Genomic DNA, 14,325 nt, shown 5'->3' on the forward strand with positions numbered 1-14,325 from the left:
TTCACAAACTCATGGAAATTAAACAATTCTGAATGATGAATGGATCAAAGAAGAAATGAAGAAAGAAATAAAAATATTCCTGGAAATCAATGAAAATGAAAACACAACACAATTTCTGGGACACATTAATTAAAAGCAGACCTATGATGGAAATTTATAGTTCTAAGAAAAAAAAAACAGAAAGGGCATGAAAAAATAACCTAATAACACAACTCAAAAATTTGGAAAAACAAGAATGAACAAAATCCAGACACAGCAGCAAGAAGCAATACAAATCAGAGCAGAAATTAATGAAATAGGAACAAAGAAAACAATACAAAAAGCCAGTGACTCTAAGATTTGGTTTTTGGGGAAGATAAAGAAGATTAACAGACCCTTGGCCTACCTAGCAAAGGAAAGAGAGGCCTAGTTAACAGAACAAGAAAGGAACAGAGAAGTTTTACAACAGACATGCCCAAAGTTCAGAATATTGTAAGGGAATAGTTTTAAAACCTGTGTTCTATCAAGTTGGAAAAATCTAAAAGACATGAAAATATTTCTAGATTCATCCAAAAATACCAAAATTACACCAATAAGAGATCAATAATCTAAAGAAAACCACAATAAATGAGGAGGTTATAAGGAGTAATAAAACCCTCTGACTAATAAAGTCTAGGGCTACATGGATTCAAAGCAGATTTCTATCATATTTTCAAAGAAAATCCACTGCCAACCTTAAATATTCTCTCTCTCTCTCTCTCTCTCTCTCTCTCTCTCTCTCTCTCTCTCTCTCTCTCTCTCTGTCACTCTTTTGGAAAAGCTGAGGGAACACTCCCAAGCTCTCTTTATAAAACCATTTATTGTGGGATATGTATAAGTGTATATGCTGTGTGTAAATATATTGTTGTGATTGGCTTTATAAAAACGCTCAATAGGTACTCAGGAGGTATAAGCAGGAATTCCAGGCATGCGAGGGAGGCACCAGGAGACCCAGAGAAGAAACAGGATGTGCAAGATGAAAGAGAGATAATGTCACACGATAGAACATACATTAATATAAATGGGGTAATTTAAGCTATAAGAGCTAGTTAAGAACAAGCCTAAGCTATAGACCAAGCTTTCATACTTAGTAAGTCTCTATGTCATTATTTGGGGGCTTCCTGGTGAAAGATAAAGACTTGTTACATATACTGGCTAGGGGCTAGAGAGATGGCTCAGTGGTTAAGATTGCTCATCTGAAGGACCTGAGTTCAATTCCCAGCACCAGGATTTGACTCCATCCTCCTTCTTCTGTGGGCACTGCGTATAGATGGCACACAGTTATACATGCAGGCAAAACATCCATACACAAAAACAAACATATGCTGTCCAATGGGAGGGGCACATATTTCCTTATAGAACCTGAGACAAAGCTTTGGAAAAAAAAAAAAAGTCCCTAACAAGCAAACACAAACTGTTGCATGAGTGCAAATTGGTCTTAATAAAAACCCAGTCAGATATTGGAGTAAATGCTAGTCTACTATGTAAGTCTACTATGCTAAGCCTAGTATGTAAGAGCAAGCCACAGCCAACTCTTACCTTACTAACTCCTTGGTGGAAAAAGGGCTGAACTCGTCTCCTCTTGACTTATATTCCACTGTCTGTCCAGCCATACCCAGCCATATCACTTCCTATTTGTCTGTACAGACCTGCAGACCTCTGTGGATAACTAATAGCTCGTTCTGCCCTCTGGTCTTTAGGCAATCTTTTTTTTTTTTTTTCTTTTTGAGATGGGTTTCTCTGTAGCTTTGGACCCTGTCATGGAACTAGCTCTTGTAGACCAGGCTGTCCTCGAACTCACAGAGATCCTCCTGCCTCTGCCTCCCAAGTGCTGGGATTAAAGGCATGCACCACCACTACCCAGCTTCAGGCAATCTTTATTTGTAAGAGCACAAACAAAATATCACCACATTTCCTCCTTTTTGTTGTCTAAAATAAAAGAGATTATAACTAATAATATACAATAAGTACAATAACTATATTCAATATATACAGGCAATAAATATAACAATGTCTGGTACATTTGCATTAGATAAATTCAGAGAAAATACTCTATATCTCTCCTATCTTGATGAATCCAAAATGTTCTACCTAATTCACTTTCTATTTTAACATGCATTGCCAAAATTATCTTTTAATGTCTCTCTACCTTAAACACTTTACACCTCTTTAGTGAATTTCTTTTTTGAATCTGGTAAGAAGGGAAGTTATAACTATAAAATCTCAACTCTATCAGAAAAGGAAGTAATATTACCTGAGTAAGCAGAAAGTGCAAGCAAGCAACTTCCAAAAACTGTGAGAAATGACAGAAACAGTTGACTGGCTGGACAGTCATCCAAGGTTCTTCTGCAATGTTGGGGCATCCATCTTTGGTCTACAGGCCTAGCATATCTGACAGACTTTTCTGTGAAGCAGGATATCTGAAGGGCTGTCCTACCTAGCTTGGCAAAGTTCAGCAGTCCTTTCTTTTGTGTCCTGTTTGCCCAATTTGGACAGCATACTATCAGCAATCAAGGCAAGAACACTTTCTTGCCCAGTGGCAAGTTTTGACACAACCAAAGTAAACTCTATGTGGAGTTTCTTTGATGCCTATTATCTTCTCTGAGGTAGATTGGTACTGCCAATGTCATTAAAAAAAAAAACTATGTTATTAAAACATCTTAAATGCCATATCCTGTAGATCTCTGAAGTGTTTGAAGATGACCTGTTTAATCTAAAACGATCATGTTGCTTGATGAACTATCATCTCTCCTAATTAAGAGGTCTTTCTTGTTCAAATAGAACCTTTATCAATTTTTATGGTATCCATAGCTTTTCTTCTTCTGTGGAAACAAAAGCAAAATCCCTTCTCCAACATAACACATGCCCTGGTTTTCATTCTGAGCTCAACATATCGTTAAACTCTATAGGCTGATTTAATTCTGTAGCTTTTTTTTCTATTCAGTGTCCCTCCACAGCTATTGTTCCTTTCTTATTAGCATTTTGAAAATTCAAAGTTAATAAAGCATTATGCAATCTATTTTGGGAGGGACTTTATTACTTCTTTCTGTTTCTAAAGCATATCTTAGAGTTCTACTTGATCTTTCTATAACTGCTTGCTCTGTAAGACTGTCTAGTATGCCTGTAATATGCTTTATATTGTAATAAGCAAAAAACTCTATTATTTTACTAGAGACATATGCTGAAGCATTGTCAGTTTTAATCTGTACAGTATACCCTCGATGGTTATAACTTCTAGTAAATGTGTGATTACCAAATCAGACTTTTACAAACTCAGAGGGGTTGCCCACTGAAATCCTGAATAGGTATTAATGGTATGGTGTATATATTTTAATTTCCAAAATTCTACAAAATGAAACACATCCATCTACCAGATATTATTCCTTTGAGTACCCTTTTAATTACTTCCTGCAGGTGGTGGAAATTGGTTATATAAAGAATAAGTAGGACATTTCCTTATAATTTTCTTGGCTTCTTGCCAAGTAAAAGAAAAAATCTTTTTTGAAACAGTGGCTATTGATATGATTTTTTAAAATGACATTCTGAGGTCTCCCACACAATTCCAATCAATAGTTGATAAGTTTCTTCATTACCTTGTGCTAAAGGGCCTGGCAGACCTATATGGGATCAGATGTGTGAAATATATAAATTCAGCAGTTTCAATATGCAAAATAACTCTTCTGAATATTGCAAATTGGCAATTATGTTGAGAGGGTCTGTAAAATCCATTAATACCATGAAAATAACATATAATTCTGACTTTTGGGAAGAATCGTAAGGGCTTTGATCCATGTTACTTAATTTTTCTGATTTGTAACCTAGTCATTTATTAATGTAACACAGGGTTCAAAAGAAACCTTCACTGATTTCTTACAAAGATTAACATCAGCAGTAAATAGAATGATACCAAATTCAGAAGCTAGATCAATAATAATTGAATCTCTGGTCTTTGAAAATGCTAAATGCAAAGTGATAATTAGACCTTTAAAAGCAAGATCAGTGCCCTTTTAGAAATGGATTCGAGATAAAATCAATATTGAATCTCATGACCATGATGGTGTTTAGAAAGGAGAGGTGATTTCTAGAGGTCTGAGGAAAAATTGAAATGTCAGGTGTTTGATTTGTAGCAAACAAGGTTACCTTAAAAGGGACTGTAAACAGGTTGTTCCTAGAAACAATGTTTTTTCTAAACATAATACACAACAAAAAGGCCCACAGGTAGAATGTAATATAAGACACACACCACTAATCTCTGGCCTTCATGTATAAATGCGCACAAGTGTACACATGTCTCCATACACAGACAGAAAAAAAAGGCAAGCCCAGAACCTCCTTGATTAATATAATATTATGCATAATGTATTGCTTATTGCATACTTATTGTAGACCAAATATTGTATTTTGCATTGTCATAGATTATATAGAAAGATCCAGAGATGAAAATATATATTCATCTATTAAATGAATTAATAGATTAATATAAATTATATTTATATTAAATATAAAATCATATATTTACTCTACTCCGTTCTGCAAAAACCTAGTTGATTTTGAACTTCTGGGAAGGAACATGTGTGATTTACTGAAGAAAGGCAATAATTTGATGTCTTAAAGCCCAGATATAAGAAATTTCCTTAGGATTTGCTAAATGACAACATCAGGTCCAGCAGACATAGGAAAAGGAGATAAGCAGCAATGTATGTTTTAATCACGTTTACTGTCATATAAGCCCCCATCTGTCCTCATGCTTAAACCTAAGCATTATCTCATATCTCTACTTAATAACCCACTATCTGTGCCTGACTCTTTACTGTTGCTGTTGCTGTTGTAGTATAGTCAAGGATCTGACTTATCCCAGGGGAGGTACCCATAATAGTGATGGTTAATATTGTCAACTTGGCAAGATCTAGAATCCCCTGAGACAAGTCACTAGGCACACTTGTGAGGGATTCTCTCGACTAGGTTAATTGATAGACCCATCTTAAACATAAGTATGGGCAGTCCAGATGCTGGCCAAATATAAGGAAGTCCTGGGGATTTGCTTTTAGCTTACTAGTCTTTGTGTGTGCTGGTAAGTTCATCTCTCTTCTCCTGCCACCACTACTGTTGATGCCTCTGGCATCTTTCACTGGGAACCAGAATCCAGATTTTTCCAGGGGACTAAAGCTAGTAGTGACTCCCAAGGGATCCTTAAAGCTTTTGGTGTCAGGTTGGGACTGCAGCGCTATCTAGTCTCGAGGACTGCACAACTACCAGGACAACCACTCTTGGGCCACTCAGACTGTATTATGCAAACCAATCTAGAAACAAAGAGCAAAACTAAACAAACAAACAAAAAATCATCCCAAAATAAAACAAAACACAAAACAACCCTCTTTTAACATCTATGTATTCTGTCTATTCTGTTCTTCTAGCCAAGCTAATACAGTCCCCGCCTGCCCCTGCCCCGCCCTGCCCCAACTGCAAGACAGGGTTTCCTTGTATAGTCCTGACTGTTATGGAACTTTCTCTTTAGACCAGCCTGGCCTCGAACTCAGAGATTCACCTGCCTCTGCCTCTCTAGTGCTGAGATTAAAGGTGTATGACAGTATCTCCCTGCTCTCAATACGGTCCTCTAACAAGGAACTTCTCAGACTCTGACAGCCCTAGTGGGCTGTGTCTCCCCACAGTTATTGACAAGACCGTTTACTAATTAACAAATTTCTGCAGATGGAGGCAGTGTGTTGCTGTCTAGCCCAGGGTACAAAGCAATCCTCCTTTCTTAGCCACCCCAGTGCTGAAAAAACAGGCATGGGGCACCAAGGCCAGGTTGGCTGTAGAATTCCTTAGCTATAAAAGATAATACTGCCAACAGAGCAATACAACCTGCCTCCTCAAGGAATATAAAAGTCTTAAGAAGTCTGTTTTATTCCTTCATAGTTTCACTGCCTTTATCTGAAGTGACACTCCTTTTTTATTTAGGGCAGTGTCTACTATTTCATTCCTTGCTAGTGTACGCAGTCAGCAGGGGTTGGTTTTCAGATATGGTTCCTTGGGAGCTCGGTGTCACGTATCCCACTTTGCAAGAGGAAGGGCTAAAAGAAAAGTCATCAACATGCAAAACCTGTCACCAGATGCCCTATTCTGACCCAACTGCCTGGTCCGCTCGGCTGCTCATGCGTTTCGCGGATTCTCAGGCGCCACCTCCAGGTGTCAGTACAGAGATCGCGGAGGAGGGTGAGCTCACCCTAGAAACCGAAAGGCAGATGGTGAGGCCACGCGCGTCTGCGCAGCAGCATGAGGCCTTGCAGAAGGCAGTGGAAGTTTATCAAACCAGCAAAGCACCTCTTTGCCTTCTGTAAAAGGCTCCACTGTCAAGGTTGCATGCAGATCCAGAGCAGCACAGGGATTTCATGCGTCAAGCGCCCTCCCCAGTTCAGTTTCTGAGTCGCTGAAGCTGAACTCAGAGCTTTCGGGAAGCGTCAGGTACATCCTATCCGTCTTTCTGAACCTATCTGCACAGCAGGTACTAAGGTATAGGATGGGGCTCAGACTGCAGCGCTCGGCAAGAATTGCGCATGCTCAGTGCTGGGGGGCGGGGCTCCGGCCGGAAGCGTTCTCTCCCAGGCGGCATTTCTTTCCTGTGCGAGGCTGGGCTAGGGCTCCTATCGCCTTTGGTCCTGCCTCTGGGTGAGTAGCGGGTTCCCGCGGGGCCGGGCCAGGTGCGTCCCCCAACCCTCCGGGTCCCCGAGGGCCCGGCGCTCACCTGGGGAGCCCAGCCCGGCAATCACCCGTCCTCCCCCCCCCCCCCCCCCGTCACACTTGAGCGCCGCCCCGGCCCAGCCGGATCCAGCGGATTAACCTCCAAGGGCGTCCGGGGCCTCGCCTTGGCGCCGGGCCCGGCTCGAACCCTCAGGTCTCGGCGCTGGCGGGAGACTTTGGCCGATCGCAAGGACATCTCCTGTAGGCGGCCTGTTCACTGGAGGATTGGGGGCGCTCTGGGCGACCTCAGGACTGGGCCTGTGGGAAGGCGGCTGGAAAGAACCGGTCCGCTAGTGCCGATCCTGCACCTCCCTCTTTGTGCAAAGGCGGAGGTGTTTCTTCAGGGCTGGGCACGCTTTCACAGAAGATGCTAATGTTCACCATGACCTGTCCTCTACCCGGAGCCTGACAGGCATTCATTGTCACAGGCTGCACCCGTGGGCCTTGATAGCGACAGAACTAGTGGAAAGACCGTTCGTAGAATACTGCAGTGACTTAGGAAGAAAATATTGCCGTATAATAAACGTTAGTAAGTTGCTCAGAGATACGGCATCCGCCCTGAAACGAGAGTTTAAAATGAAACGGTTTAAAGTTGTATTTGTCAAAAGATAATAATGAATCATACCGGTTTTGTGGTGTTTCTTGGTTGTATAAAGCAATGTGAATATTTTTGCGAAAATTAGTGTTTATGCAAAGTTGAAATCCATTCTCTACGTTTGCAGCTTTTATTGTGCACACTTTTGTAATGATAAGGAACTGTAATGACCTTAATTTGCCAGGACGTTTCAGTTTCATTTCAAGATTTTGAAATCACTTAAGAAGGTGGATCTGCAGTAGTCTTTAATCTGCCTTGAATCATCGTTAGTATTGGAGTAGGAAGAATTGTCTCTTGGCTGTGTTTTGGTAGGATTAAAAATTGTTACTGTCTGGATGACTTTAAGAAAATGTGCTTAAGAAATTGTCCATAGCCCTGATTTACCTTTGTAATTCAGTGACTACCCAGTAGATGGCAATTTCAACATGCCAACTTAAACTTCCATTTATTTATTTATTTATTTACTTACTTACTTATTTATTTCGGAGGCAGGGGTATTTTGTGTAGCTTAGATTGTTTTTGAATCTTAAATCTTCTTATAGTCTGAGCGCTGAGATTCCAGACTTTTGCCACTGTACCCAGCTCTGACCGAAACTTCTAAAATCAAAACTTTTTTTGGAATATCATAACTTCACAGATTAAGTTCACAAAGCCCTTATTCCACTTGTTGGACTATTATTAATTGCGTTTGCAGCTTTATTAGGATAAAGACAAAGGAAGTACAAATTTCAAGTCCTTTGAGAAGTTGATTGTTGTGTGTCATACTTTTGAAAGCCGTACTAATGTGTGGATACTAATCTGTACTGAGATTTGTTACATGAGGCAATTATAATTTGGTGGCTAAGTTAGTTTCATTTTTTTCTTTAATAATTAATATAGCTGGACTGTATTTTTGAATAATTCTATATTGGCCATTATTATATATTAAATGTAGTGGGCACTTTTGTATTGAATGACCTACTTACCATCCTAAGCCAAAGTTTCTTTATCCAAAATGAGGGCTTTCAGTTACTTGTTTAAATAATTATTGTGATTTTAATGTAATAACAGGAGTGTGAACACTGACTTGGAAATGCTTTAGAAAAATGCTTTTGGATGATTGAAAGAATAAGGAGGATTTTCTTTACTTCACAGCTATAAACAAATTTTAGAGCTATTCCAGAGGAAGCCAATGAGAAGCATTTTAACTTAGCAATAGTAAGAAAAGTGTTTTAGAGCTAGAAGGAACATAAAGAATAGTTTTTGCAATACCCAGTTAGCAGTCAGTCTAGATTCTGGTTCATTTATTTCTACTGAGTTAATATGTATGTGTATTTTTTTCTTCTCCCCTCTCTCAGCACTTGCCAAGGCTTAATGACATTGTCGGACCCCGATATCCCATCTCCTAATGTGATAGTCACGTCCTTCCTGCTAAACTTATTTTGTGAAGGTACTGCCTTTGACCCTGGAGTGAATTCCTGCTGTGAACCTTGATGTAGTTGCTCAGAGCTGTACCATATTTAAAAGTAGTCACATCACCTCCTTTCCCTTGTTCGTGGCTGTATTCTTTTGTGTCTGATAAGGCTTTTCTCCCCCCCCCCCCCCCCCCCCCTATTTTATTTGAGACAGGGTTTCTTTGTGTAACAGCTCTGGCTGTCCTAGAACTCACTTTGTAGACCAGATTGGCCTCAAACTCATAAAGATTCACCTGTCTCTGCCTTGCAAAAGCTGGGATTAAAGGGACGTATTACCACTGCCCAGCTGTGATAGGGCCCTGCCCAGCTGTGTAACCTGTTGTTTGTGTAGTCCAAGCTGTCCTACAACTCAGTCTGTCCTCCAGACAGGCCTCTAATTCATGGCAGTCTGCCTCAGCCTTCCAAGTACAGGGATTCCATGCATGAGCCATGCCCAGATCTTCCTTTGGTTTTCATGTCACATGTACTCAGTCCTTTATCTTCTCTTGCTCCCTGCCTCACCCTTCCCTTTAGACCAGTGGTTCTCATCCTTCCTAATGTGACCCTTTAGTGCAGTTCCTCATGTTGTGGTGACTGCCAATCATAAAATAATTTTGCTATTGTCATGAATCGTAATGTAAACACCTGATATGCAGGATGTCTGATATGTGACCCCCAAAGGGGTCTCGAGCCACTGATTGAGGTCACTACTTTAGACCTTTTCCTTTCTTCTCATTGTCCCATTTGTGCTTACATTCCCTACTTTTATGCATGTGTGCATTTCTAAATTTAAATTTATTTATTTATTTTTTATTTTTTAGACAGGGTTTCTCTATGTAGTTCTGGCTGTCCTAGAACTCGCTTTGTAGACCAGGCTGGCCTTGAACTTACAAAAATCTACCTTTCTCTGCCTCCCGCATGTTGCGATTAAAGGTATACACCACCAACACCAGCCTATAATTTAAATATAGATTTCTGAGAGAACATGCAAAATTGGTCTTTCTGATCCTACTTATTTACTTATAATAATGACCTACAGTTTCCATTCATTTTCCTGAAAATGTTTGTTTCTTCTTTCTAGCTCACTAAAACCCCATTGTGTACCATACTTTCTGTCCATTCGTCTGTTGATGGACATCTAGGCTAATTATATATCTGGGCTATTGTGAGTGGGTTAGCAAAAGGCATGACTGTGCAAGTTATCTGCTGGTGTACTTATAATTCTGTGGATGTGTGGTGTAGTTATCACCATACCGATTTCTGTAGGGGTTGCAGCAACTCTCATACCCACTAGTACTGTCTAGATATAATGCCTGCTTCCACACTTACTCACTAACGTTTGTTGTTTTTTTGACGTTAGCCATTCTGATGGGAGTGTGATGGAATGTCAAGGCGGTTTTCATTTGCATTTCTTTGGTGGCTAAAAATGTTGAACACTTTAAAATATTTATTGTTCATTTGTATTTACTCCTTTGAGAACAGGCTAGTCAACTCATTAGGCTATCATTTAGTGATTGGGTGTTTGTGTTTTTAAGGGTTTTTTTGGTTTTTTTTTTTGTTTTTTAAAGTTTTTATTATGTTTACAATATTCTGTGTATATGTCTGCAGGCCAGAAGAGGGCACCAGACCTCATTACAGATGGTTGTGAGCTACCATGTGGTAGCCAGAAATTGAACTCAGGACCTTTGGAAGAGCAGGCAATGCTCTTAACCACTGAGCCATCTCTCCAGCCCAAGTTTTTTAATGCTTTATATATTCTAGGTATTAATCACTTGCCAAATGTACAATTTGCTGTAGTTAGACTTTCTTGTCCTGCCAGCTCACAAATAACTACATGGAGACTTATTTATTGTGAAAGCTCGGCATTTAGCTTAGACTTGACCCACTGGCTCTTATAACTTAAACTAACCTATTTCTTTTCATCTGCATTCTGTTATGTGACTTTTTACCTCTCCTTAATTCTGTATGTCTGATTCCGTCTTAGTCTCTTTTTCCTCTTCCAGTCTTTTCTCCTGCAAGTTCCTCCTATCCTGCCTACCTTTTGGCTGTTTGACTTTTTGTTACACCAATAACAGCAATACATCTTCACAGTGTATAAGTATCCCACAACAGTTTGCATTATTTTTCCCCAGCAAATACTGTAACTCCTGTACCCTAAGCTGAAGACCAAACTAGGATCTTTCACTTGTTAGGCTAAATCCCCAGACAACCAAACTCTAATTTTCTTAGTTTAAAAGTTTTGAAAGTTCTTGCTTAAGATTTACTTTGTTATTGGAAGCAAAGAATTACTCAAAGAATTTAATGCCACTTATTAATTAAGAAACTGCATATTTAGCTGTGTGAATTTGAGGCCAGCCTGGTTTACAGAACTAATTCTAAGACAGCCAGGGCTACACAGACAAACTCTGTCTCAAGAAACAAAAACAAACAAAAATGCATATTTAGATTTGAACAGGTTTTAAAACCCTTAAACATAAGTATGTGAGACAAACGAGTCAGTTTGTAGTTAGATTTCACTTTCAAAAAAACAACTTGGTATTTGTTATGCATAATAGGATATTTTGTTGTTGTTGTTTTTCGAGACAGGGTTTCTCTGTAGCTTTGGAGCCTGTCCTGGAACTAGCTCTGTAGACCAGGCTGGCCTCGAACTCACAGAGATCCGCCTGCCTCTGCCTCCCGAGTGCTGGGATTAAAGGCATGTGCCACCACAGCCTGGCACATAATAGAATAAATTTATATTCTTTTACTAGTAAAATTCTTGTTAGCCTCCTTTTCTGCAGTTGGATTAATATTAAAATCATTGTTTTTCTGGTTCTCTGAAACATCTAATAGCTAAGAGTAATATAATGTCTCCACCATACTTTTTTTTTCTTGAGACGGTTCCTCTGTGTAGTTCTGACTGTCCTGGAATTTACTCTTGTAGACCAGGCTATTACTGAACACACAGAGCTCTGCCTCTGCCTCCGGAGTGCTGGCTTTAAAGGTTTGTGCCATCATGCCAGAGTTCCACTGTACTTTAAAAAAAAAGTATTGGTCCTCTAACTAAACCTGTATCTAATTTACTGCCGTTTCTAAGGGAAGCTTTTAATGTGTTTGTTTGTTTACTTAACATTTAAAAAGATGATTCTCCTTCAAATAAGACACTTAAACGAAAAGCAATATTTTATTTTGACCAGAAGTTAGCTTCTTTTATTTAGTTCAATCTATTTCTCTCCCAATTTTAACAAATACTGTTATTTCCTAATGACTTTTCTCTCTCTCTCTCTCTCTCTCTCTCTCTCTCTCTCTCTGTCTCTTTCTCTCTCTTTCTCTTTGTTTTTTAAAGGTTTACAGTCAAGATGGTACATGCTGAAGCCTTTTCTCGTCCATTGAGTCGGAATGAAGTTGTTGGTTTAATTTTCCGTTTAACAATATTTGGTGCAGTAACATACTTTACTATCAAATGGATGGTAGATGCAATTGACCCAACCAGGAAGCAGAAAGTGGAAGCACAGAAACAGGTACGACTGATGGCAGGGTGTGAAGGTCATGACTCCTGTGAGCAAATACTTTTTTACCCAAGCTAAGATTATAAATATAAAACTTGTCTAAAAATTCATTAATATGTCTTTTTACTATTAATCGTAAAAGTCTTTTTTACTCTGTAATGAACATCAAAAAGAAAAATGAATGAAAATATAGGGGTTTGTTGTTTCGTTTTTGTCTGCATTGCTTTTGATTCTTCTCTTTTTTTATTGAAAGTAGATTTTTTCCCCCTCACATAATATATCCTCATTACAGGTTCCCCTCTCTCTCCTCCCAATTCCTCCCCACCTTTTCTCCTATCTGGATCCTTTCCCTTTCTCTCTCATTAGAAAACAAGCAGGCTTCCAAGGGATAGCAATAAAATAACATATGATATAAAACAAAACTAACACACTGAGATTTGACAAAACAAACAGTAGGAAAAGAGTCCAAGAGAATATCAGATATTTACATCACAGTTGATAGCAATACTCAGCATTAGGAAGGTTGATAACTGCTGATTTAGTTTTCTTGGTGTCCTCTGTCTCTTCCATGGGATTTCCTGATCCCTGAGGGGAGGGATTTGTCAGAGACACCCATTTAGGGCTGAGTGTTCAAGTCTCTGCATAAAGTCTGTCTGTGGGTCTCTGTATTTGTTCCCATCTGCTGCAGGAACAAAGCAGTGTGTTGTTAGGAGTCATTTTATTGCAAGGTGTGTTTTGTTTGTTTTTGAAGAACAATAGTATTTATTTTTAGTTCCTGGACTACCAGTATCAAGTTCTTGGTCACCCAAGCCCCCAGCAATATTCGGTGTGACTTCGATCTTGTGGAGTGAGCTTTAAGTCAAATCAGATATTGGTTAGTTACTCTCACAAGCTTTTTGCCACTATTACCCTAGCTTTAGGGCCCAGAATATTTTGCATAGCGGATACCATTGTAGATCATGGTTTTGGCTGGGTTGGTATTTTTTTTTTTTAATTTTTAATTTTATTTTATTTTTCCGTTAGACTTGTTTATTCAAGTATCCGAAAACACTCTTTCCACTTCCTCCCCTCCTCCCAATACCCTCCCGCTCCCCCCACTCCCTCTCCTCCTCCCTCACCATTCCCAAGAGCAGTCAGGGTTTCCTGTCCTGTGGGAAATCCAAGTTCCTCCCCCCTCCCTCCAGGTCCCGGCTGGGTTGGTATTTATGTTCCACATTTGGTAGATGCTGAGTACCTTCCTGTACCAGAGATGCTAGAATGTAGAGATGAAGGCTCTATGTAGTCACCAACCTGACCTCTCCATGGTCAATGAGTTGTGTAAGCTTTGTCTTCAGCAATGGAGCCTTTCTGTCAGTTTGTGGAGAACTGTAGTCTTGGCAACAGCATGGGTTTAGGGATTGCCATGGGACCCATTTGGCCAACTACTCTGTTAGGTATAACCCAGTCCTGATATTGGAAGCTTCATTTGTAGCAAGAGATGTTTAGTTGGGGTGCTGCCTCCCCCCCATTATTTAGTGATTTCATTTAGATAACTTTCATATATATATTAGTAGGTTTCTACTATATTAGGTTTTAATACTGTCCCTCAGATGACCCTTGATTTTAGCTGTCTCTCCCTGCATTTCCTCCCTTTTCTATCTCCATTTGATTCTCCCAGGCCCCTATCCTCCAAATCCATCCATCACTATCTAGTCTGTTTCCTGATTTTAGGGAGATCTATCTGTTCTACCAGTCCTTTACTCTTTACCTAACCTGTGGTTCTTATGGTTTGTATGGTTTGTAGCTTATTTATCATTGACCTAATAGCTAATGTCCACATATAAGTGAATATATTATATCATATTTGTCTTTCTGGGTCTAGGATATCTCAGGATGATTTTTTTAAGCTGCATTCATTTGCCGGAAAATTGCATGATTTCTTTCTTTATTCCTTCCTTTCTTTCTTTCTTCTATTGGCTGACTAATACTCCATTGTATAAATGTGCCACATTTTCTTTATCCATTCTTTTGTTGAAGGATATCTAAGTTGTTTCCAATTTTTAGCTATTAT

At 39.4% G+C, this 14,325-nt stretch overlaps 1 protein-coding gene across 3 annotated transcripts in view; it reads left to right on the plus strand.

Annotated features, from left to right (window-relative positions):
* Atad1 (ATPase family AAA domain containing 1) overlaps window positions 1-14,325 on the plus strand; it is a 72,470-nt gene that overhangs the window by 17,377 nt on the left and 40,768 nt on the right. Inside the window, exons 1-3 of one of the 3 annotated variants that reach the window (XM_048438848.3) lie at window positions 6,587-6,687; window positions 8,692-8,783; window positions 12,113-12,287. In XM_048438848.3, the coding sequence (XP_048294805.1) occupies window positions 12,126-12,287 (162 nt within the window). In that variant the 5' untranslated portion in view covers window positions 6,587-6,687; window positions 8,692-8,783; window positions 12,113-12,125. Of the gene's footprint in view, window positions 1-6,586; window positions 6,688-8,691; window positions 8,784-12,112; window positions 12,288-14,325 lie in introns of those variants that run through there. The other 2 variants (XM_048438847.3, XM_048438851.3) reach the window with 2 other exon arrangements.

The sequence above is a fragment of the Myodes glareolus genome, chromosome 7, assembly GCF_982192425.1.
Source record: "Myodes glareolus chromosome 7, mMyoGla1.1, whole genome shotgun sequence".
Lineage (NCBI taxonomy): Eukaryota > Metazoa > Chordata > Mammalia > Rodentia > Cricetidae > Myodes > Myodes glareolus.